Here is a 26,667-nt window from a genome sequence, read left to right as displayed (position 1 = left end):
CTGCAGATCCTTTTCCTGGAGGGACCACAGACCCTGGGTGTGAAGCCCATCGACATGAGCTCCCCACCCCAGGCGAGATGCATCCGTCGTCAGCACTTTCGTGGGCTGCGGAATTTGGAATGGACGTCCCAGGGTCAAATTGGTCCGGATGGTCCACCAGAGCAGTGAAGTGCGGCAACTGGTGGAGAGGCGGATGACATCTTCTAGATCCCCGGTGGCTTGAAACCACTGGGAAGCTAGGGTCCATTGAGCAGATCTCATGTGAAGACGAGCCATGGGAGTCACATGAACTGTGGAGGCCATATGACCCAGAAGTCTCAACATCTGCCGAGCTGTGACCTGCTGAGACGCTCTGGTCTGCGAAGCCAGGGCCAGGAGGTTGTTGGCCCTCGCTTCGGGAAGGAAGGCCTGAGCCGTCTGGGTATTCAGCAGAGCTCCTATGAATTCCAGAGACTGGGTTGGCTGGAGATGGGACTTTGGGTAATTTATCACAAACCCCAGCAGCTCCAGGAGTTGAATAGTGCACTGCATGGACCGGAGGGCTCCTGCCTCCGAGGTGTTCTTGACCAGCCAATCGTCGAGATATGGGAACACGTGCACTCCCAGCCTGCGTAGGTACGCCGCCACCACCACGAGGCACTTTGTAAACACTCGTGGGGCGGAGGCGAGCCCAAAGGGCAGCACACAATACTGAAAGTGCCGTGCGCCCAGGCGGAATCTGAGATACTGTCTGTGAGCTGGCAGTATCTGGATGTGAGTATATGCATCCTTTAAATCCAGGGAACATAGCCAATCGTTTTTCTGAATCATTGGCAGAAGGGTGCCCAAGGAAAGCATCCTGAACTTTTCTTTGACCAGGAATTTGTTCAGGCCTCTCAGGTCTAGGATGGGACGCATCCCCCCTGTTTTCTTTTCCACAAGGAAGTACCTGGAATAGAATCCCTGCCCTTCCTGCCCGGGTGGTACGGGCTCGACCGCATTGGCGCTGAGAAGGGCGGAGAGTTCCTCTGCAAGTACCTGCTTGTGATGGGAGCTGAAGGATTGAGCTCCCGAAGGACAATTTGGAGGCAGGGAGGCCAAATTCAGGGCGTATCCGCACCGCACTATTTGGAGAACCCACTGGTCGGAGGTTATGAGAGGCCACCTTTGGTGAAAAAATTTTAACCTCCCCCCGACCGGCAGATCGTCCGGTACGGACACTTTGAGGGCGGCTATGTTCCCGTGGATCCAGTCAAAAGCCCGTCCCTGGCTTTTGCTGTGGAGGCGCAGGGGGCTGCTTAGGCGCACGCTGTTGACGGGAACGAGCGCGCTGGGGCTGTCCCTGTGCCTGACGAGGCCTTCGGGCCGGCTGGTTGTACCTACGCTTTGCAAAAGAATAGGGTGCAGCCTGCCGGGCCCGGGAAAAACGTCCACCTGCTGAGGTGGATGCTGAAGGCGCCCGGTGGGAGAGCTTGTCGAGAGCGGTTTCCCGCTGATGCAGTTGGTCCACCAGCTGCTCGACCTTCTCACCAAAAATGTTATCCCCCCGGCAAGGGACGTCGGCCAGTCTCTGCTGGGTGCGGTTGTCCAGGTCAGAGGCACGCAGCCATGAGAGCCTGCGCATCACTATACCTTGGGCCGCAGCACGAGATGCCACGTCACAGGTGTCATAGATACCCCTGGACAGGAACTTTCTGCACGCCTTCAGCTGCCTGACCACCTCCTGATAAGGCCTGGACTGCTCCGGCGGGAGCTTATCGACCAGGTCCGCCAGTTGTTGCACATTAGTCCGCATGTGGATGCTCATATAGAGCAGGTATGACTGGATGCGGGTCACAAGCATGGAGGATTGGTAGGCCTTCCTCCCAACCGAGTCCAGAGTGCGAGACTCCCGCCCCGGGGGCGCCGAGGCGGTATCCCTCGAACTCCGTGCCCTCTTGAGAGCAGAATCCACGACCGCCGAGTCATGGGGCAATTGGGGCCGCATTAACTCTGGGTCCGAGTGGATCCTGTACTGGGACTCTGCTTTCTTGGGAATGGTGGGGTTAGTTAACGGTCGCACCCAGTTCCGAAGCAGTGTCTCCTTGAGGACATTGTGCAGCGGCACCGTGGAGGACTCTCTAGGTGGTGATGGATAGTCGAGGACCTCGAGCATCTCGGCCCTCGGCTCTTCCACAGAGACCACGGGAAAGGGAATGCTAATAGACATATCCCGCACAAAGGAGGCAAAGGAGAGACTCTCAGGAGGTGAGAGCTTCCTCTCCGGTGAAGGCGTGGGGTCCGAGGGAAGGCCCGTAGACTCCTCTGAGGAGAAATATCTAGGGTCCTCCTCTTCCCCCCACGAGGCCTCATCCTCGGTATCGGACATAAGCTCATGTAGCTGAGTCCTGAACCGGGCCCGGCTCGACGTCGAGGCACCGAGGTCTCGGTGTCGTCGAGCGGTGGACTCCCGCGTCGGCGGGGACGGAGCTCCCTCCATCGACGTCGACGGGGACTCCACCTGCGTGGCGGTCGAGACCGGCGCCGCAAGCGGCGGCGGTGTCGACGGCCCCGGCGCCGGGCTAGAGCTCGCCGGCGCCACAGACATCGGCGCCGAGGGCGCAAGCACCCCCGGCGCCGGCACAGCCTGGCGCATCAGCCCTTCCAGGATCCCCGGAAGGATGGCTCTGAGGCACTCGTCCAGGCCCGCTGCCGGGAAAGGCGGTGGGGCCGGTAGGGGTGTCGGTGCCAGAAGCTGATGGGGGCCAGGAGACGGCACCGAGGTGCCGGAACCCTGACGCGTCAGTACCTCCACAACCGACGGGGACCTCTCCTCTAGGCGATGACGCTTCGGCGTCGCCTCCTCTCCGATGTCCGGATGCACCGAGGGCGACCGGTGACGACGCTTCTTGTCCTTCTTTCGATGCGCGTCACCGGCGCCGGGAGGTATGGAGGAGGAGGAGGACGATCCCCCTCCGTCTCGAGGAGCCGGGTCAGACAGGGTTCGGTCCCGTGGACCACGGGCTGAGGGAGTGACCGGGGCAGACTGCCCACGCGGCCGCTCACCTCCACCCTCGCCGGCGGACCGGCGGGCCGACGGGACCTGTTCTCCTGGGGTCGATGCCATCGGTGCCGATGTCTCGGGCATCGATACCGGTACCGAAGGACCGGGCGTCGATACCGATGCCGTCGAGGTCGACGTCGAGGGGCCGGCGCAAGTTCCAAAAAGACGGTCCCGCAGAACTTGCCTCGCAACTTGAGTCCGTTTCCGGAGACCGAGACACAGGGAACACGACTTGATATTGTGCTCCGGCCCGAGGCACTGGAGGCACCAAGCGTGGGTGTCGGTCTGCGAGATCGGCCGGCCGCAGCGACCACACTCTTTAAATCCACTCGGGACCTTCGAGGACATCGACGGAAAAATCGCGTCGGCGAAGTCAAAGTCGTCAATGGTGGCGAAAATCACACCTCGAAAAAGAAAACGACCGTGCGGCCACTAGGCCGCAACGCGGCGTCCCCGCTGGAAACGAGGGAAAAAGGGAGCGCGTGCTCCACACGCTCAGGTTTTTTTTTTTTTGAAAAAGAAAAGGGAAACCGGCGGTAACAAAAAATTAAATAGAAAAAACAACGATCCGCGTAAACGCGATCGACTTTCCGGCGGCTGAAAGCAGAGAGAGCGGCAAAGCACGACTCTCTCCAGACGCGGAAAAAAAGGAACTGGCGGGAGCGGTCGCGCACGGGCGGGAAGACGGCCGCGCATGCGCGGTGGGCGTGCCCTGCGTGCCGACCGTCCCGCGAAGCCTTTTCCGGTTGGTGGGGGCTGCCGCGGACGTCACCCCAGTCGTGAGAACAAGCAGCCTGCTTGTCCTCGGAGAACACATTAATTGATTTGATTACTTTATTTATTTTTTGTCTATTAGATTGTAAGCTCTTTGAGCAGGGACTGTCTTTCTTCTATGTTTGTGCAGCGCTGTGTACGCCTTGTAGCGCTATAGAAATGTTAAATAGTAGTAGTTATTAGGATACATTATTTTTAGTTCTGGATTGTTCAGTTTTTCCAGTTACACTGGCAGAGAGAGATGGACTTTGGTGCAATGATGGTTGGAAAGAGTGCATTATATCAACAGATGAGATAGATCTTTCCAAAGTGATGCACTTAATTCTGAGCACTAATCACTAAGTTAAAAAAAAAATCATATTTTTGAATAGTAGTCTATTAAATAACTTATGTAGGTTTCTTTCTTTAGTTTTCTTTAATTGGAAACCGGAGATATAGTTACCCCAGACAATATCTGAGATTAAATTTACCATTCTCCCAACATTTGGAGATCCCTTCTCATGGTTTCTACTCCCTCCAGGGTATCCACTCTATTGGCTATCTTTGTGTCATCCACAAAAAGGTAAACTTTGTATGCTCATCTACTCAAGATAGTGAATACAAAAAAAGAGAAAAGACAAAATAGACTTCCAAGCTAGAGATATCTTGCTGGTGGTTTAGCATGAGGCAGAAAACTGGGATATAGGCTTAGTGTGGACAACTGGACAGAAGAACATAATAGCCATACTGGGTCAGACCGATGGTCTATGTAGTCCAGTATCCTGCTTCCAGCAGTGGGCAATCCAGGCTATAAGTACCTGTTAGAATCCCAAAGAGTAGCAAGATTCCATGCTACCAATCCCAGGGAAAGCAGCAGCTTTCTCCATTTTGATACACTTGACATACCGCAAATCGTCAAATGGCAACTAGACGGTTAACACTATAAAGCTCAGAGGAGCACAGGAAAGGCAGATAACAATAAGGGTTCAGAGGAGCGAGAAAGAAGGGAAGGTTCAGATTTAATATGACAGGGTAGCATGTTCCATAGTTTGGGGCCTGCATATGCAAAAGCAGTGGTCCGAGTTCTGTCAAGGAGTATGACAGATGGAGGGGGGACGTATAGTAGGGACTGCCGGGAGAAACAAAGATCAGGAAGGGGAGTAGGAGATAAGCAACCTGGAAATGTAGTCAGGGGCTGATTGCAGAAGACTTATTACTCCTTGACGAATTATGTGCCAAAAAAAAAAAAAAAGTCAATTCTGTGCACAAAATTGGCAAATTCTGCAAGTTTGTCATAATTTATAGAATATTTTTGCTATCATTCAGAATCTCCAAGGCACCCTTTTACCACAGTGGGTAAAGGTTGTTTTCAGCTTTTTTTTTTTTTTTTTTTAAAAGGCCCTGTGCTGATCACAGGGACTGGTGCGGCCATTTTCGGGGGATGCCATTACTGCCACCTATTTAGGTGACTTTAAGGACTCACATGCTAACCTGGTGCTACAAAAATCCAAATATTTTTGTCATAAGTACATAAGTACATAAGTAATGCCATACTGGGAAAAGACCAAGGGTCCATCGAGCCCAGCATCCTGTCCACGACAGCGGCCAATCCAGGCCAAGGGCACCTGGCAAGCTTCCCAAACGTACAAACATTCACATGTTATTCCTGGAATTTTGGATTTTTCCAAGTCCGTTTAGTAGCGGTTTATGGACTTGTCCTTTAGGAAACCGTCCAACCCCTTTTTAAACTCTGCTAAGCTAACCGCCTTCACCACTTTCTCCGGCAACGAATTCCAGAGTTTAATTACACGTTGGGTGAAGAAAAATTTTCTCCGATTTGTTTTAAATTTACTACACTGTAGTTTCATCGCATGCCCCCTAGTCCTAGTATTTTTGGAAAGCATGAACAGACGCTTCACATCCACCTGTTCCACTCCACTCATTATTTTATATACCTCTATCATGTCTCCCCTCAGCCGTCTCTTCTCCAAGCTGTATAGCCCTAGCCTCCTTAGTCTTTCTTCATAGGGAAGTCGTCCCATCCCCGCTATCATTTTAGTCGCCCTTCGCTGCACCTTTTCCAATTCTACTATATCTTTCTTGAGATGCGGCGACCAGAATTGAACACAATACTCAAGGTGCGGTCGCACCATGGAGCGATACAACGGCATTATAACATCCTCACACCTGTTTTCCATACCTTTCCTAATAATACCCAACATTCTATTCGCTTTCTTAGCCGCAGCAGCACACTGAGCAGAAGGTTTCAGTGTGTTATCGATGACGACACCCAGATCCCTTTCTTGGTCCGTAACTCCTAACGTGGAACCTTGCATGACGTAGCTATAATTCGGGTTCTTTTTTCCCACATGCATCACCTTGCACTTGCTCACATTAAACATCATCTGCCATTTAGCCGCCCAGTCTCCCAGTCTCGTAAGGTCCTCTTGTAATTTTTCACAATCCTGTCGTGATTTAACGACTTTGAATAACTTTGTGTCATCAGCAAATTTAATTACCTCACTAGTTACTCCCATCTCTAAATCATTTATAAATATATTAAAAAGCAGCGGTCCTAGCACGGACCCCTGAGGAACCCCACTAACTACCCTTCTCCATTGTGAATACTGCCCATTTAACCCCACTCTCTGTTTCCTATCCTTCAACCAGTTTTTAATCCACAATAGGACATTTCCTCCTATCCCATGACCCTCCAATTTCCTCTGCAGCCTTTCATGAGGTACCTTGTCAAACGCCTTTTGAAAATCCAGATACACAATATCAACCGACTCCCCTTTGTCCACATGTTTGTTCACTCCTTCAAAGAATTGAAGTAAATTGGTCAGGCAAGATTTCCCCACACAAAAGCCATGCTGGAAGTAGTGTGTGCTGGGGGGTGGGAACTACCACTGAGCTAGTCCCGATTTGGCATGTTACAACGCTGTGGTAGCTCTACCGTGATGTTGTAAATGGGCCCCAAAGACCATTGCCATTTTCTTTAGTAGTCACCTGAGGTAGCTACAGGTTTTCCATGAGGTGCTGAGATGGGAACAAAGATCGATCCCCATTCCATTCCCGTCCCCTCTCTATCCCCACAGTTAAATTTATTATTCTTCCCCTCTTATCCCTGTTCAAAGCTGAAAGGAAGGTTTTCAGCCCCATCTAAGCATCTACACACCATTCAATATTTTCTCCCAGCCCCTTCTGCATCCACACACCATGCATTCTTTTTCCCTCTGCATCCACACACCATACCCTCCTCCCCCACACTCACTCAAACTACTGCAGGAGGAACAGCAGTGGTTCTCTTCGGGGCAGGACAGAACCCCCCTTTTCTGCCCTACTGCAGCTGCTCTGGGCTGGTACCGCCACTTCAAATGGCCGCAGAGACTTCATGTGGCAGCCTCATGAGACTACCGCTTGAAATCTCGGCAACTATTTTGAAGAAGTGCATTGGCCAGACAGCAGAGGTAGCGGGAGGATAGGAAAGAGTGGGGTCTTGCCACCAGACCACCAGGGCAGATGAAGGTAGGTCCAGGGAGAGCCACTGAGGCTTGAAGAGGGGGAGGCAGAGGGGGTCAGCCAGCCAGCCAAAATGGAAATTGTATTGCTAGAGGGGCAGGGACAGGCTACAAAAAAAAGGTGTCTCAGTTGACATTTCCGTGGTAGTACCATGGTAACCAACGTGCCATTTGGATTGGATTTTTAAAAAAATAAACCCCATTACCGTTTCCAGCCACGGACGAGCAACGCTTTCCCTAGACTGCTGCAGGGACCACCCCCCTTTATGCAGCATAAAGAAGGCAGTCTCACAACATGTGTTCTGACTCCCAATTGGCCAGATTGCTAAGGATTCCGTGGGAAAATGCTGAATCCTGTGCCCCTGGAGAATTCTGAGCAAATTCCAGCAGGAGTATTTTATACATCAATAGGAGTAGTTTATAAGTGACCCGACAGGAAATAGGAAACCAGTGTTCTTGAAAGGAGTTCCATCCCCATCATTTTGGTTGCCCTTCTTTGAAACCTTTTTAATTTCTCTATCTTTTTTGAGATACAACGACCAGGACTGCACACAATACTCTAAGTGAGGTTGCACAATGAAGCAATACAGAGATGTTACAGTATTCTTTGGCTTATTTTCTATCCATTTCCTAATAATTCCTAGCATTCTGTTTGTTTTTTTGGCTGCTGACACACACTGAATCATCATGTATATTATTAGGCAAAAAAAAATCTACGGCAGAAACTAAGATGTGTGTGCCATCAGTGCTATGAACTATGAAGCTATTCCTCAGTAAAACCATTCAGTTTTTCTGGAAAGGAGGGGGGATGCGACGGCCTCTTGTGGTTCAGGACACCTAGATGTTCTACTTGTCCCCATAAAAAAAAAATCCTGATCAAGATATCAACCTTGGCTCTCACTGTTAATTGGATAATGAAAACAGCTATAACGTTTCCATTGCAGACCAGATAAATTGTCTTAAGAAACTATCAATAGTCAACAAAAGCCTCAATAGGAAAGCTTTTTATTTCATTTTTTTTTAATAGTAGCACCACAAAAAAATGAGAGGTTAATTCTGTAAACCTTCCTTCAAATCAGCAAGCCTCTCTGGGACAGGGCAAACAATGGGCAGCATCCATTTAACCCATTAGAATAGGACCAAGGGGTGACTAAAGCCTTTCACAATATTTACATTTTTTGCTTTCTCCCTGACCAATAGTGCCAGACTCATCATTAGATTTTCTCTGGTATAATCCAGATAAACAGTTTGTCAGATCCAGATCGGCCTTCCAGTTTTCTTCTTTTTCATCAGCAGAAACAGCCTGCAGCAACCTAAAAAAAAATAATAATTGCAAAAAATAAGTAGTCCTCCCACAAAATTAATATGGAGGAAAGGAACACAAACAGCATTGAAACACACAGCAAATTGCCAGTTCTTCAAAACATATACAAAAAATATGTCAAAAATTCATTGTCTCAGAATTTAAGGTAGAATGGAACTCTATTATAAATTTATTCCCTTTATTATGTGGTGTCCTTTAAGGATTAATCCTCTCACACACTATTTCAAATCTGTTCTTAGCATCTCTTTTGACAACAAACCAATCATGAAGCTAACAACTAAGGGCTGCACAGAGATGGACTTGGCCCCTACATGCTGATAAGCGCCAGTTGCAGTAAAGATGAACCCTTACGCTCACCAACTTATGGATTATCTGTTCTCCTTTACCCTTCATGGAAACAAACAGCGCAGATCAGTGATAGATACACACAAAACTTTAACAGTAGATTTGCAAACTAGTACAATGGCTGGCACAGGCCGCATTTTGCCCAAAGGGACTGCTTCAGGGGCTACAAAATAATAAACATACCAACTAAAAATATACAGCATAAAATATAGTTAAAAAATATAAGATACAACATGTAAAACAAAATGAAAAAGCCAATAAGCATATATACATCATATACATGCATATAGAACACTGATAAAAAAATGATTGTGAGTACTATATATAAATAAAAACCACATATATAACTAAAATACAAAAAATATGTAATAAATATATCATGTCTATTTAACCACAAAGAGATCACATCGTCTTAACAGACATATAAAATGAAGTGCAAATAGGACACATACCTATACTGTGATCGTCACTGTCAAAAAAACTAAATGATGTATTAGCTATTCTCCACCATAGAAGACTACAAAAATAAACAACATAACAGGGTTGGAAAATAACCTCATATATAGCAAAAAAAAAAAAAAAAAAACAACGCAGTAGAATGCAAATCAAAGGCAAAAAAAGAGAAAGTGAACAAGTAACTCAGTTAAAAGCCAAATGAATACAGCACTGTTGTAGAAGAAAAAGGTGAAATTAGATCTTACTTGCTAATTTTCTTTCCTCTAGACCCTCCAGACCGGTCAAGACGCGTGGGTTATGTCCTCCTACCAGCAGAGGGAGACTGAGAAACACTGCGCTTTTGAATACTGTATATATAACCTGTGTAGTACATCCACTAGCCAGTATAACCCTGACAAAGCAGAGAAAACAAAAACACCAACTACAACTAACAACCCTGTACGTGGTCACTGCCAACTGGACACTTTCTTCATATCTTTCACTGTGTCCTTTTATTGTGTGTGCTTCCACAGGTGGACTATCAAACACGGTCACACCTGACCAGACTCATACCAACAAAAGTCTGAAACCATAGAAACCACACTCAACAGCTGCCAAAATAGAACAACAGACAAACCAGACCAAGCAGACCTCCTGGCCTAAAGTACAGACAGGGCGGGCCTTGACTGGTCTGGAGGGTCTAGAGGAAAGAAAATTAGCAGGTAAGATCTAATTTCACCTTCCTCCATGACCCTCCAGACCGGTCTAGACGCGTGGGACGTACCAAAGCAGTAAACATCCTAAGGGCAGGATCCACGAAGGCCAGAGGTCAACACTGCAGCCCCAAAGCCTGCCTCGTCCTTGGCATGCATATCAATCCTGTAATGTTTAACAAAGGAATGCAATGACGACCAAACCGCCGCCCGACAAATATCTAACGGAGGAATCATACTACTCTCCGCCCAGGAGGTCGCCATTCCCCTGGTAGAATGAGCCGAAAACTCCTTAGGGACCCCGCGGCCCTTCAGCAAATACGCAGAAGCAATGGACTCCTTCAACCATCTAGCTATCGTAGCTTTGGAAGCTGCCGCGCCCTTTCTTGCACCACCATGAAGAACGAACAAACGATCAGAAAGTCTATAGTGCCGAGTTCTGGAAATATAACAGCGCAAGACTCTTCGCACATCTAACTTGGCCAGTCGACGCTGCTCCGCATCCCCCGCAAAGTCACCCAAAACTGGCAAGGAAATAACTTGATTCACATGAAACTCTGAAACCACCTTGGGCAAAAAGGACGGCACCGGGCGCAACGAAACCTTCTCTTTGGAAAAAGACAAAAAGGGTTCTCTACAAGACAAAGCCTGAAGTTCCGACACCCTCCGAGCTGAAGTAATAGCCACCAAGAACACCGTCTTTAGGGAAAGATCCTTATCCGAAACAGAAACCAAGGGCTCAAACGGCGGCCTCACCAAAGCATCCAGAACGAGATTCAAATCCCACGGAGGCACCATCCGCCGCCGGGGCGGTCGCAGTAACTTAACACCCTTCAAAAAACGAACAACATCAGGACTAGAAGCTAACGACTTCCCCTGGATTTTCCCAAGAAAACACGACAAAGCCGCCACCTGTACCTTCAAGGAAGACAAGGCCAGACCCCTGTCCATACCATCCTGCAAAAACTCCAAGACATCCGTCACCGACACTCGAAAGGGAAGAACCTGTCTACCTGCACACCAATGCTCAAAGACTCTCCAGACCCGGACATACGCCAACGAAGTGGACTGCCTACGCGAACTCAACATCGTATCGATAACTCTGGACGAAAAACCTTTCTTCCTTAACCTGTGCCTCTCAAGAGCCAGGCCGTAAGCGAGAACCGATCCGGATCTGGCATAACTATCGGTCCCTGACACAACACCACTGAATCTGACAACGGCAGAGGATCCGCTACTGCCAGCCGAACCAGATCCCCGTACCACGGCCGACGCGGCCAATTCGGGGCTATCAAAATCACTTGTCCGGGGTGCCGAGCGATGCGCTGAACCACGCGACCAACGGCCAGGGAGGAAACACATACAGCAACTCCTGAGGCCAAGGCATCAGGAGCGCATCTATGCCTTCCGCTCGAGGATCCCTCCGTCGACTGAAAAACCTCTGAACCTGAGTATTGCGGGCCGTTGCCATGAGATCCATCACGGGAATTCCCCAGACCGACACAATGCGATTGAACACCGACCGATGAAGAGACCACTCTCCGGGGTCTAGAGAGTGCCTACTTAGGTAATCTGCCTCCACGTTGTCTACTCCAGCCACATGTGCCGTGGAGAGCGCTAGAAGATGAACCTCCACCCACTGGCACAACAGCGCCGCCTCCTCCGCGACCGCCTGACTCTTTGTGCCCCCGACGGTTGACATAAGCCACGGCGGTGGCATTGTCGCAGAACACCCGGACTGCTTTCCGCAACAGAAGACTCTGAAACGCCTGAAGCGCTAACCGAATGGCCCGAGTTTCCAAACGACTGATGGACCACTGAGCTTCTGAGACCAGCGACCTTGATCTACCTGACCGAGACAATGAGCTCCCCAGCCCTGGAGACTGGCGTCTGTGACGAGGACCACCCACTGCGGGGCCTCCAACGGCATTCCCTTTTCCAGATTGCATGGGTCTAGCCACCACCGGAGACTGAGACGCGGTATTACCGGCAGCTGAAGGCGCATGTCCAACTCCTGAGACAGAGGTGACCACCGACTGAGAAGAGCTGACTGCAACTGCCGCATGTGCGCCCGGGCCGATGGAACTACCTCTATGGTGGTCGCCATCAACCCCAGGACTTGCAGATAATCCCGGGCCGTCGGAGCCGACTTCACCAGAAATAGACAAATCTGACCCTGCAACTTGCGAATCCGGAGGCCCAGCAGGAAGACTCGACTGTTCCTGGTATCGAAAAGAACCCCCAGATACTCCAGCAACTGCGACGGCACCAGGTGACTCTTGCCGAAGTTCACTACCCAGCCCAGAGACTGAAGAAACCAAACCACTCGAGCAGTAGACATCGCGCTCTCCGACTGGGACTTGGCCCGAATCAACCAATCGTCCAGGTACGGGTGCAACAGAATACCCTGCTTCCGCAAGGCCGCCGCCACTACAACCATGATCTTGGAAAATGTTCGAGGAGCCGTTGCTAATCCGAAAGGCAGAGCACAAAACTGAAAATGCTTCCCTAAAACCGCAAAGCGCAGAAATCGCTGATGAGCGGCCCGAATGGGGATGTGCAGATAAGCCTCCGTCAAATCCAAAGACGTGAGAAACTCCCCTTCCTGCACCGCGACAATGACCGACCTCAACGTTTCCATGCGAAAAGAGGGAACCCTGAGAGCTGCATTGACTGTCTTCAAATCTAGGATAGGCCGAAAGGCATCCTCCTTCTTTGGGACCACAAAATAGATCGAATAGCAGCCCAAGCGGTGCTGAGCGGCGGGCACAGGTACCACTGCCCCCAGACTGATCAGGCGAGCCAAAGTGTCCCGCTCTGCTGCCCGCTTGAGCCTCGAATGACAAGGGGACTCCAGGAACCTTTCGGGAGGCGAGCTGTCGAACTCCAGTGCATAACCGTCTCGCACCACCTCGAGAACCCACTGATCCGATGTGATTTGGGCCCAGTTCTGGTAAAACAGACTCAGCCGAGCCCCTACCCGAACCAGAGCCTGGGCCCGCACACCTTCATTGCGAATTACGCCCTGAAACCTGTCCTCCCGCGGAGAAATCCCGTCCTCCGCACCGATTCCCACGAAAGGACTGGGTGCGCTGTAAAAACCGACCCCTATAGGACCCACTAGTCGTCCCGGGCCTATACCGACGAGCCTCCTTAAACCGACCTCGGGAGGAAGTACCCCTGGTAGCCGCCTTGGGACGAAAATGCGGAAGGCGAGGGGCCTTGGCATCGCTGAGACCGTGCACCAACTTATCCAAATCCTCACCAAAAAGCATGGACCCCTTAAAGGGAAGTGAACACAACTTAGCTTTAGAGGCCGCGTCCGCGACCCAACCTCGCAACCAAAGGGCCCTACGTGCCCCCACCAGCAAAGCCATATTCTTGGCCGAGGCACGGAGCAAATCATAAAGCGCATCAGACAAAAAGGACGATCCCATCTCCAATTTGGCTAACTCCTGCACCCCCGAGGTCCCAACTTCCACCGAATCATCAAGAAGCTTCTCGGCCCAACGGAAACACGCCCGCGCAACCAGCCCCCCACAAACTGAGGCCTGCAGAGCCAGGGCCGAAAGTCGAAACTCCGCTTGAGAAAGGACTCAAGCCTCCTATCCTGGGGATCACGGAGGGCGGTCCCACCGTCTACCGGAATAGCCGTGGCTTTTGTAACTGCTGTCACCACAGCATCAACTGTGGGTGCCTTAAAGAAATCTCTATCTTCCTGTGGAAGCGGATAAAGTCTTGTCATCGCTTTAGAAACTTTACAGGGAGAATCCGGCGACTGCAACTCTTGAAACACCATATCCCGGAGATCCTTGTTCATGGGAAAGGACCTAGCCTGCCGCTGAATACCCTTAACCAAGGGATCCACCTGTCTAGCCTCCCCCAAAGCCGCCTCTGGCTGTTCAGACTTAAGGGTGGAAGAGACCTCCTCAATGAGATCCGCAAGCTCCTCCCTATGAAAAAAAACCTCACTACAGAAGGATCCTCTCCAGGCACCACCAAATCCGGATCCTGAGAGCCCTCAAACTCCTCAGAATCTCCTATTTCACTAAGAGCCCCTTCAGACCCTCCAGGAGAGAATCCCTCCTCGTCGTTGCACTCAAACCAAGGCCTCTTAGCCAGTGCTGGACTAGACCCCTCCCCTAAAGGCAGGGGTCCCGACCTCCAGGCTTGATAGAGGGTCCAAACAAACTCCGGAGGAAAAGCCACGCCTCCTGGACCCTCCGGTACCACTTTCGGAGCCGACCCAGGGGCAGCAGAGCCAAAAACAGCTGATTCCGCGGGACGCGCGGAATCCAAAATGGCGGGCATTCCCGCCAAAACTAAACTCGCTGACGCCGTCCCTGCCAGAGCTCCCGCTACCCCCGACACCCCCGAACTAGCTGGAACCTTGGCAATTAACACCGGGGGCGCCGCCATCGACGAGGCCTGCTTCGGTTCGCCGCAGAGCCGGCACTGTCCTCCCGGAGATTCTACTCCTCGGCGCAAACACGCGCGACACCAGAGGAGTTTGCCTGCCATAACACTGACGCTCACCATACGCTGAGCGAAGCGGCGCCAAAATTCTCACTCACCGCTTTCCCACAACAATCTCTCGCTATACACAGGAATCGAACCTGCCGCCCGTTCCTAGTCAGATACAGGCCCAGACAGCTCTTAAAGAGACATCAACACAAATTGGCAGCTGAGAAGTGGGAGGCACTCAAGGCTACAATATTATAAAAGCAGCCGAGGCACAAAGCTGCCAGAATCTCCATAGAGAGCAGCACAGGGGGAGGGACCTGAAAACAGGTGTGACACCCCAGGGGGAAAAACTGGGCCCCACCGGACCCAGGGCCCTGAAGCACTTTTTTTTTTTTTCAACACACGTACAGGGAATAGTCAAAAACCAATAAATTGGCAAGAAGAGTAAAATCCCCTTAACCGAATAGTCAAACTACCTCACCAGACTATTGAAGACTGCACAGGCTGTCCTTCTACCTCTGCTGAGACTGAGAAAATACTGGCTAGTGGATGTACTGCATAGGTTATATATACAGTATTCAAAATCTCAGTGTTTCTCAGTCTCCTTCTGCTGGTAGGAGGACATGACTCACGCGTCTTGACCAGTCTGGAAGGTCGTGGAGGAACTCAGAATAATCTCAACTCCAAAGGCAAAAGCTGTAAACTTAAAAAAAAAAAACCCTGATACAGATATATTGAACAAACCACAGTGTCTGCTTTCACTGTTGCTCACCAGATGGTGGCAACCTGTGCATAAAATATAACAATGAGAAATAGATAACTAAAAGATTATTGTGGACTCTACTCTGGTGAGATGTAATTTGCATATTTCACTATCGCTGGTGGCTTCGATCTTTTAATCTACACGTAGTCGGCTAGTGTACAAGATTTTATTTGCTTTTGAGCCCTTTTTTTTTTTTTTTTAGTGTTCTGGTGAGTATGGCACCAACTTTATAGTTGAACTTTAACCTCCTGCAAATGTATTTATTACGCTGAACTCATCTATTAGTTTTTTTCCAGCGATACTGAGGTGTGTGTGTGCATGCTGCCATCGTCTGGAAACTGGCTGGTATAATGATATATTAGCTAAAAATGGTATATAAACCACTGAATCATTCCACAAGGCATGCTTTAACTATAAAATTTGAAATTGATGTTATAAACCAGAAATCGCTGTTGGTGATGATAATAATAATAGCCTGCGTGGAAGGCACTCAAAAGAAAACAGAGTAAGCAACACAGCGTGAGGAGAGGACCACATGAATGCACGCTCTCAGCTCCACAGGGGAGGGGGGGGGGGGGACTGAGGGTCCCGTGCTCAACTGATGTCATCCACATATGCATGCAAGGTGGGACGCTGCTAGAACTTTCTCTAGTGCTAGTGAATCAGTGTCCGCACCGGGGCTCTGTCAAACGATGTCATCCACATGTGCAAATAACTTGGCCTGCTTGTCCTTGGAGAATAAAACGTTTTCCCCAAACCCTTCAAAACTGTGGCAGAGCAGCAATCATGAATTGCTCTAGTTGGAGTTAAAGATTTTACAACAGTTGTCATGAATTTAAGTAGGTTAATAAAATCTCCTCGGGAGACAGTTCTCTGGACTCCATGATACTGCGATTCCCCCAGGAAAAGATAATCACCATTCAGATTTCCCAACATTCTTCCATAGAGCATGAGGGTTGGAGTAGTATCCAAAGACATGGGAACACTTATGATCAGAAGGTCCCTCAAGATGATCCTGAAGCCAGACAGACCCTACGACACTTGAAATTTAGATGCCTTATACACAACATGGGCTTGAAGCCCAGAAACAGCCGAGCATGCCTGATAGAACTGCATTCCTGGTCCCTCCTTGCCAACCCCTCCATAAGGGGGGGAGAGGGGGAAGCCTTGATCCGAAAAGGAGCAGAGCATGATCCTCCCCAAACACAATGAACGAATTGCGATCCCTGACATATGGCTGCTATTTCCACCAAAAACTGAGGCACCATGGTGGCAATGGAGGCCTCACGGTGCAGATGCTGATTCACCAGCACTGGAGAAAGTTCTAGAAGTACCCACCACGCACGTTGTGATGGTTCTAGTTACATAAAAGGACACTTCTAAAAAACAGCTGCTGCCTTGTGTGGCTCTCCCCTTCAACTGTTGAGGGTTGGAGAATTCCCTGATTCTTGTTCATAGAGACAGTTGCTGCTGTAATTCAATCCCTCTGCCTGACAAAGCTCTCTTTTTTTTGAAGGTTCATTAACTCTTGGAGCTGAGACCAACTCGCCCATGCACACCATACCACCCCCCTTCCCTTATACCCTTAAACTCCTCTTTTCCAATACCACATTACTCCAACAAGACAATTCTATCACATGTCAAATAACTCAATAACACACTTATTGGGAATAACAGTAGGCCACAGCTTAGTTTATTAAACAACCTTTAAACATTGCAACATCCTTCATAATAGATAACACCCCCGAGCTACAGCTATAACATGTAGGAATATCCAAAACACCCACCGCAACTTGCCATGTCAGCAAAGCAGCCAATCTGCTTACAATCCATCAATGTCAATTTCCTTTTTCCAGCTCCGCTTTGACAGCAAGAGCCCTTCTGCAGGAATGGACCTCCACACCCATAAACCGGGTCTTCCGACCCTCCAATAATCTGGCTCATCCCCTTGATGAGCCACCAGCCCTGTAGCTCGGGTTTTCCGCCGCTGACAACCTAAAGCAAACAGCCTGCCACCACAAACCAGGTCACGGAAAGGAAACCCCACAACTGTAGCCAATACCCTAGGGGTTGGGTAGAAGTTGCCTCAGAGGAGCAGAACGCCCTGATGCTGAGAAGGAGCCTGCTTTTATGACCCGGCATGCAACCCACCTCACTCCTGTGCCTGCTCAATCCCCCCCCCCAAATTCACAAGCATCCGTCACTGTTCAAAAATGACCAATTGCTTATGCCCAGAACCTGTCGGCACCGCCCAACCCTGACCGCCAGTCAATGGGTTCGCCCTGGCATGTTGGCCCAGACCCCGGTTAATATGGCCAGTCAAGATGGGCTCTAGGGTTTTTCTTTTCTTTGAAGGCATGAACAAACATGTCAATAACGGTGAAATGGTTGATGTAATGTTACCTAGGTTTTCAGAAAGTTTTTGACAAAGTACCTCATACGAGAAACTCTTGAGAAAATTAAAGGAGTTATGGGATACGAGGCAATGTCCTTCTGTGGATTAAGAATTGGTTATTGGACAGAAAACAGAGGGTAGGGTTAAATGGCCATTTTTCTCAATAGAAGGAGTAAATAGTGGAGTGTCGCAGGGAACTGTACTTTATAGCTCTCTCTCTGTATGTATATATATATATATATATATATATACATATATATTTCACTAACATTGACGACGGCCACGGCGACGCAATGGGCCACCCACTGACGACGAAGGTGCGTTGGGTGGGGGGGCCACAGTCACACCTCGACGGCGGACACGGCGGTGCAATGCCGTCACTAACAACCAAGGTGCGTTCGGTGGGGGGGGGGGGGGGGGGGGGGGGGCCACAGGAAAGCCTTGCTAGCGCCCGTTTCATTGGCTCCAGAAACGGGCCCTTTTTTACTAGTATATACACACACACACACATATATATATATATATAACCTGGAAACTGGAATGACAAGCGAGGTGATTAAATTTACAGATGACACAAGACTATTCAAAGTTGTCAACATGCATGCGGATTGTGAAAAATTGCAGGAAGACTTTAGGAAATGAAGTCTGGGCATCCAAATGGCAGATGAAATTTAATATAGACAAATGCAAAGTGATGTACATTAGGAAGACTAATCCAACTCAATAGTTATCGGATGCTAGGGTCCACTTTAGGAATCAGCACTCAAGAAAAAGACCTAGGTGTCATTGTAGACAATACGCTGAAATTTTCTGCCCAGTACGGTGGCAGCGGCCAGTAAAGCAAACAAGATACTAGATATCATTAGGAAAGGGATGCAAAGTAAGACCAAAAATATTATAATGCCTCTGTATTGCTCCATGGTGCGACCTCAACTTGAGTATTGTGTTCAATTCTGGTTGTCGTATCTCAAAGAAGATATAGCAGAATTAGAAAAGGTTCAAAGAAGAGCAACCAAAATGATAGAAGCAATGGAACTGCTCCCATATGGGGAAAGGCTAAAGAGGTTAGAGCGTCTTCAGCTTGGAAAAGAGACGGCTGAGATGGGGAGAGGGGATATGATTGAGGTCTACAAAATCCTGAGTGGTGTGGAGCAGGTGGAGGTGAATCGATTTTTCACTCATTCAAAAAAAAAAAAAAGTACAAAGATCAGGGAGGTAAGACCTAATTTTACCTTCCTTAGCGTCAGCAGCAGATGAATTCATAAACTGGTGAGATGTACCAAAGCAGTTCTTTTTTAGGGAGGCAAGCCGCCTCCTTCACCCAGTCAACACCGTCGCAGCAACCTGTGCGTCCACTCGCGTTGCAACATCTATTCTGTAATATTTTGAGAAAGTATGCCGAGAAGCCCACGTAGCCACTCGACAAATCTCATCCAAAGGGAGGACTCACGAAGTAGCCTGGCCGTTCGTGGAGTTCGCCCAAAGAGCATCAGACACCACATGACCATCCAGCAGGAAATAAGTTGCCTTAGATGCTGCATTTCCCCTGCGAAATCCAGAAAGGAGGACAAACAGTTGATCAGAATGCCGAAAATCACTGCACATCTGCAAATAACGAAGTAAGATGATAAATCCAAAAGCTGAAACTGAGCAAAGGTGCCCGGATGGTTCTCCTGCCTAAAGGCAGGAAGGAAAAGACAGATCTTTCTTGGAAACATTGCGCAAAGGTTCAAAAAGAGGCGCCTGCGTTGCCCGAAGCACAAGATTTAAATGCCAGGCTGGACAAGACCGGCGAAAAGGAGGGTGAGGGTGAAGGTGAAGAGCTCCCCGGAGAAACCGAACAACGCCAGGGTGAGCCGCCAGAGATGCACCAGACACTCTTCCACTAAAGCACGCAAACGCAGCTACTTGAACCCATAGGGAATTATACACTAACCCTTTCTGCAATCCAGCCTGGAGGAAGGCCAACACTTGCACCACAGACGCTGAAAAAGGCGAACTCGCGCACAAAGCACACCATGCCTCAAAGGTCCACCACACTTGAGCATAAGTCATAGAAGCTGACTGATTCCGAGCTTGGAGCAAGATAACTATCAACGCCTCCAAATAACCTTTCTTCCTCAACTTAGACCTCTCAAGAGCCTGGCCGTAAGACACAAGTGGGAGGAAGCCTCCATCAGGACCAGCCCCTGGCAGAGCAGATCCAGTGAAACTGGCAGGCGAAGAAGCAAATCCCATAGAAGACAAATCAGGTCTGTGTACCAAGATAGCCACAACCAATCCGAAGCTACCAGTACGATGGCACCATTGCGCCGCAAATTCTGTACAGCGCCTGGCCTATCAACAGTTTGGCAGGACCGCCTTCGGACAAGAGCTGACTTTTGCGAACGAATAATCTTGGCACTTTGGCATTCTCCCGGGTGTTCTTCAGCCCAATCTCCTGTGTTCCCCACATCTGACAGATCAGGCGAAACGCCTGAGCGGACAGTTCCCATTCCGCTGCATCCAGTCAATGCCAACTGAGAAAATCCACTTGAACGCTGCTCTGCCTGGCAATGTGTGCCGCAGAGCGGCACAGAAAATGAGACTCCGCCCACTCCAACAAGTGATGTGCTTCGAAAGCCAGCAGCAAACTGCGTGCCTCCCTGCAGATTGATATAGGCCACAGTTGTCGTGTTGTCAGACACTCTCACCACTTGGCCAATCAGATCCTGAAACGCCAGGTCTGTATTCACTACAGCTCTGAGTTCTAGGCAGTTGATGGGTTATAGCACCTCCGCAGCTGTTCAACTCTCCTGAGTGTAACGGTAGAGACAATAGGCTACCAGTCTGACAGGCCTGCATCTGTCACTACCACCACCCACTGTGGTGATCCACTGGCATTCCGCTCTGCAAATTCGGGAGGCAAAGCCACCAAGATATGCCGAGTCTCGCTTGAGGTAATCATGATAGACAACGCTGATAGGCCTGGGAGACTGGTGACCATCTGCTGAGAAAGGAAAGCTGTAAGGGCCACATGTGTGCCCTTGCCCATGGCACCACCTCCAACTTGGCTGTTATCTAACCTAGCACTTGCATGTAGTCCCAAGCTCGCGGACTGTGCAACCTGAGAATGTGATGAACTTGAGAGCACAGACTGAGTTGCCAGACCTCCAGCAAGAACAGCATTCCCTGCCTCATGTTGAACCGAACTCCCAGGTAAACTAGGGAGTGAGTAGGCACCAGGTGACTCTTGGCAAAATTGAGCACCCAGCACAGACACAGCAAAAGGGCGATAACCCTATCAGTGGCCAACCGGCTCTCCTGTTCCGAGTTCGTTTGAATCAGGCAGTCGTCGAGATAAGGATTAACTCGAATACCCTACTTGCGGAGGAAGGTCGCCACCACCACCACAACTTTGGAAAAGGTGCGGGGAGCAGTTTCCAACCCAAAGGACAACACCAGAAACTGATAATGGCACCCCAAGATGACAAACCGAAGAAACTACTGGAGCAGAAGCCAGATCGGAGTACGCAGATATACTTCCTTGAGGTCCAGAGCCATTAAAAATTCTCCCGGATGGATCACTGCAATGATGAACTGCATACAGAAGCGACAAACTCTGAGAAACTGATTGAGCTTTCTGAGATCCAGAATGGGGCAAAAGGCACCCACTTTTCTTGGGCACCACGAAATAACTGGATTACCGACCCGTGTGTCCCTCGGCCGGAGGCACTGGAACCACAGGCCCGAGCCGCAGAAGATCTCGCCAGGTGTCCTATCGCTATCCATTTGGAAACCGTGGTGCACCAAGACACCAAGAAAGAGTCAGCGACAAAGCAAACTTCTAGTTTGTATCCGTCAGGAATAACTTCCAGGACCCATCAATCCAACGTGACTTTGGCCCACTCCTGGTAAGACAGCCAGCCCACCCCCCTACCTTCTGTACCACAGAGTGGACCAGTGAGGGAAGGGTCAGAGCTGCCTGATGGAAAGCAGCATCCGAGGGTCTTTTGTCAGCCCGAAAGGAAGATCGCTGCTGAAATTTCGAGCACTGAAAAGCTCCCACAGAATGGCAGGCCTGTATGGTCGAGCCATGCACAAGAGAGGTTGAGAAGAACTGGCTGGTGGCACAGCTTTAGGTTTATCCTCTGGGAGGTGCTGAGATCTAAATTCCCCAAATCCTTAATCTTATCCAGATCTTCTCCAATAGCAATTTACCCCAAAAGGGTAATCTGGTAAGCCTCTGCTTGGAAGCCATATCCGTCGACCAATGACGGAGCCACAACAGGCGGCAAAAAGAAACAACTAAAGCAATCTGCTTGGCAGAAGTGCACACCAAATCAAAGAAAGCATCTGCCAAATAAGCAAGGCCACTCTCCATGTGGGACAAACCAGTGGTGAGAAACGCTTCCTCCTATTCCTGCTCCATAAACTGTTTGAGCCAACTAAACCCTAGCAGCATACGAACTACAAATCGAGGCTTGAAGAGATATCATGACTACCTCAAAGGACCGCTTTAGGGAAGCCTCAAGGCGCCTACCCTGCATGCCTTTGAGTACCACACCACCCTCCAAAGGGAAAGAAGTCATCTTGGTGACTGCCATTACCAAAGCATCAACCTCAGGAAGAGCAAACTGTTCCACCTTATCCGCACTCACCAGATAAAGTCATGCAATAGCCTTTGCAACCTTGAGGCCTGCATCCGGGTCTGACCACTGGGCAAAAATCAATTCCTGTATTGCCTCATGCAACGGAACACTTTAGTCGATCTCTGAGTGCTCACCATCTTAGCATTAACCGCCGCCGTCTGCTGCGGTGGGATCAGAGATGTTCAGAGCCTCTAAGGTCTGAGTAATCGGGGAAGGCAACTCCTCCTTATGAAAAAGCTGCATTGCACAAGATCACCCTCTTCCACGTCCTCCAAACCGGAATGCCGCTAACGACCCCTCAGAAGGGACTGCCAAAGAAGCAGGCGCGGGTACCAAGGACCCCAGCCTCTGATCCAGAAGCCAGCCTTCTGCGCTTGAGTGGATCCTCAAGATATGCCCCAAATCTACCCCAGGAGCCACCAAACCTGCTGCAGGAACAGCGTGAGGAAAGTGTGTTTAAGCACATAAGTCTGATAAGTTAACAAAATGAATTCTGGGGAAAAACACTCCCCCGAGGCCACAATCCCTGGAGACCTGTCCAACAAAGGTTCCTGATGTAGTCTGCAAGACACCCGCCAAGGAGGGGAAAGTAGTATCCTCTTGAGAGTCAGCATTCTCGCATCTCCTGCCAAAAGAGAACTAGGGCCTGCAATAGCAGAAACACTGCCATTCAAAATGGTGCTCCAGCAGCAGCAAACATCCCAGAGAGAGTCTATACAAGAACCAGGCTCCCCGATGTAATTCAGGCACGCCATTCTTTTTTCTTTATTTCCTTTTAAAGGAATTGAACTGTGCTAACTTTTTTTTTTTTTTTTTTTTAAGTTTAGTTAGACTCTGGAACTCGTTGCCGAAGAATGTAGTGACAGCAGCTGGCCTTACGTAATTTAAAGGTGGTTCGGACAGATTCCTGAGGGAAAAGTCCATTGAACATTATTAAATTTTTTTTTTTTTTTTTTTTTGGGGGGGGGGGGGGGGGGGGGGGTTGCCGGGTTCTTGAAGCCTGGATTGGCCGCTGTCGGAGACAGGATGCTGGGCTTCATGGACCCTTGGTCTTTTCCCAGACAAAAATGAGAGAAGGTGCAGAGAGGGGTGAGAGACAACTTTCTTTCTGAGAAGTTCCAAGAGAAGAGGACATTTCTCTGGTAAGTGAACACTATTTTGCTTTGAGCTTTGGGAACTTAAAGATTGGGGTTTAAAGGAGGAATTGTAGGTTAGTGACAGGCAAAATAAAAATATAAAAAGCAAATTTTATCAACTAATCTCCATAGTCTTTTCCCCTTAGTTTTAAAAACTTTGTAAAATAGCATTAACAGAATCTAGCAGGCACTGCAGGATCTAGTTTAGTCTTCCGACCCACGCTCCCCAACACCCGCCCACCCCTAGGACAACTCTTCATTCATAGTCAGTTATTGAAATTAGGGTAACAAGCAGTGAGTGCTCTTAGAGTTTTAAATACATTTCATTACCATCTAAGAAGAAAACACGAAATAAATCACACAATATAATATATAAGCTAAAAGACTTTATATTAGGCTAATATTCTTAATACTGTAGCAAGTTTTAAATTAATGAAAGACTCAAAAACACTAAGATGGAGTCAGCAGTCCATCAGCGAGAGGGGTGCTATCCAGTCTTTTGCATTGAGTGTCACATGTATGATTATCTCCCGGTTGGTGAGATGTCATATGTGTGTGCCTGATGCAAAGAGCTCCTAGCTCTCAGAGAACGTGTCCGTTCTTTTGAGGCTAGAGTAGCAGTCTTGGTGGAGCTGAGGGAGACAGAGAGGTACATAGAGGAGACCTACAGGGATGTTGTAGAGAAGTCCCACCTCAAGTTTGGTAGCCCCTGTGCTACCTTGGAGGAGGGAGGTGTCCTAGGACAGTATCACCCCGATGTAGGAAGTACTCCTGTAGCCAGGACCTGCCCACCAGGACTTGTACTGTTCTCTTGCATCGAGGAAATGTCTCTAAGTGCTGCTCGGGAGGGAAAGGCTAAGACAGCTGTTGTAGTTGGTGATTCGATTATTAGGCATATAGATAGCTGGATGGTTGGTGAACTTGAGGATCGCCTGGTGACTTGCCTGCCTGGTGCGAAGGTGGCAGACCTCACGTGTCACCTAGATGGATTTTAGATAGTGCTGGGGAGGAGCCGGCTCTCTTGGTACATGTGGGTACCAATGACATAGGAAAATCTGGGAGAGAGGTTCTGGAAGCCAAATGCTACCCGTTCCACACGCAGGGCCCAAGAGACAGGCAGAGCTCCGGAGTCTCAATGCGTGGATGAGAAGATGATGCAGGGAGGAGGGTTTTAGATTTGTTAGGAACTGGGCAACATTCTGGGGAAGGGGGAGCCTATTCCGAAAAGATGAGCTCCACCTTAACCAGGGTTGGACCAGGCTGCTGGCATCGGTATTAAAAAGGAGATAGAGCAGCTTTTAAACTAGAAACAGGGGGAAGGCAGACAGTCGCTCAAAACCGCATGGTTCGGGATAAGGTATCTTTCAAAGATATCACCAAATCAGGGAAGATAGGGTATCCTGATAGTGAGGTTGCAAAAGAGACCGTAGTAGATCAGCTGTCCTTAAATAAAAATAAAAAGCAGACAAAAGATTGCAAATTAATACTGTCAAGTACTGAGCATGATGTAAATAGGAACAACAAACATAGTTTGAAATGTCTATATGCGAATACCAGGAGCCTAAGAAATAAGATGGGAGTTCGAATATATTGCACTAAATGAAAAATTAGATATAACAGGCCTCTATGAGACTTGGTGGAAGGAGAACAACCAGTGGGACACTGTCATAACGAGGTACAAATTATATCGTAGTGATAGGGTGGCTCAAATTGGTGGAGGGGTAGCATTGTATATTAAGGAGAGCCTTGAATCAAATAGATTGAAAATTCTGCAGAAAACAAAACACTTCTTGGAATCACTGTGGATTGAAATTCCATGGGTAAAGGGGAAAAGAATAGTGATAGGAGTGTACTAGCGTCCGCCTGGCCAGGATAAACAGATGGATGCAGAAATGTTAAAGGAAATTAGGGACACAAACAAACTGAGCAACACAAAAAATAATGGGTGATTTCAATTACCCCTATATTGACTGGGTAAATGTAACATTGGGGTACGATAGGGAGGTAAAATTCCTCGATGAAATCAAGGACAGCTTTATGGAGCAGCTGGTACAGGAGCCCACAAGAGAAGGAAAAATTCTAGACCTAATCCTTAGTGGAGCGCATGATCTGGTGTGGAAGGTAATGGTGCTGGGGCCGCTTGATAACAGTGATCCTAAAATGATCGGATTTGATATTAGCTTTGAATTAAGTATACATAGGAAATCAAATACATTAGCGTTTAACTTTAAAAAAGGAGACTATGATAAATTGAAAAGAACGGTGGGGGGGGGGGGGGGAAAAAAACAACTTAGAATGGCTACGAGGGTCAAAAATTTACATCAGCATGGATGCTGTTCAAAAACACCATCCTGGAAGCCGAGGCCAAATATATTCCGCATATTAAAAAAGGAGGATGGAAGACCAAACGACAGCCGGCATGGTTAAAAATGGAGACAGAAATATGCTAACTGAAGGAGGGGCTAGCAGTCTCATACCAATGCTTCAATCTGGCTCTCTCTACTCCACTTGCTGGTAGACGGAGACAACCCACCAGTTCCTGGATTCATCTGTTGTTGATGCTAAGGAATCTTATGTTCTTATAAAGCAATTTTATTCCCTTAGTACATGACTAAAGTTAAGGAGGCATATTGAAGAGTAGCAAATCTCCTGGACCGGGTGGTATTGATCCCAGAGTACTGATAGAATTCAAAAATAATCTTGCGGATCTGTTGTTAATAATATGAAACTTATCTTTAAAATCGAGCAAGGTACTGGAAGATTAATAAAAGGTTCCAGAGGAGATCTGGGAAATTATAGACCGGTGAGCCTGACGTCGGTGCCGGGCAAAATGGTAGAGACCATTATAAAGAACAAAATTACAGAGCATGTTCAAAAGCATGGATTAATAAGACAAAGTCAACATGGATTTAGTGAAGGGAAATCTTGCCTCACCAATCTATTAAATTTCTTTGAAGGGGTGAACAAACATGTGAATAAAGGTGAGCTGGTTGATATTGTGTATCTGGATTTTCAGAAGACTCCAGAGGAAATTGGAGAGTCATGGGATAGGAGGTACTGTCCTATTGTGGATTAAAAACTGGTTAAAAGATAGAAAACAGAGGGTTAAATGGTCAGTATTCTTAATGGAGAAGGGTAGATAGTGGGTTCCCTAGGGGTCTGTGC

The 26,667-nt window shown here is 48.7% G+C and overlaps 1 protein-coding gene across 1 annotated transcript in view; it reads right to left on the bottom strand.

The window, feature by feature from the left end:
- TICRR (TOPBP1 interacting checkpoint and replication regulator) overlaps positions 1-26,667 on the bottom strand; it is a 213,342-nt gene that overhangs the window by 140,336 nt on the left and 46,339 nt on the right. Inside the window, 1 exon segment of the mRNA XM_030189695.1 lies at positions 8,470-8,609. Within this exon segment, the coding sequence (XP_030045555.1) occupies positions 8,470-8,609 (140 nt within the window).

The sequence above is a fragment of the Microcaecilia unicolor genome, chromosome 1, assembly GCF_901765095.1.
Source record: "Microcaecilia unicolor chromosome 1, aMicUni1.1, whole genome shotgun sequence".
Classification (NCBI taxonomy): Eukaryota; Metazoa; Chordata; class Amphibia; order Gymnophiona; family Siphonopidae; genus Microcaecilia; species Microcaecilia unicolor.
This window is presented reverse-complemented; position numbering and strand designations above follow the sequence as displayed.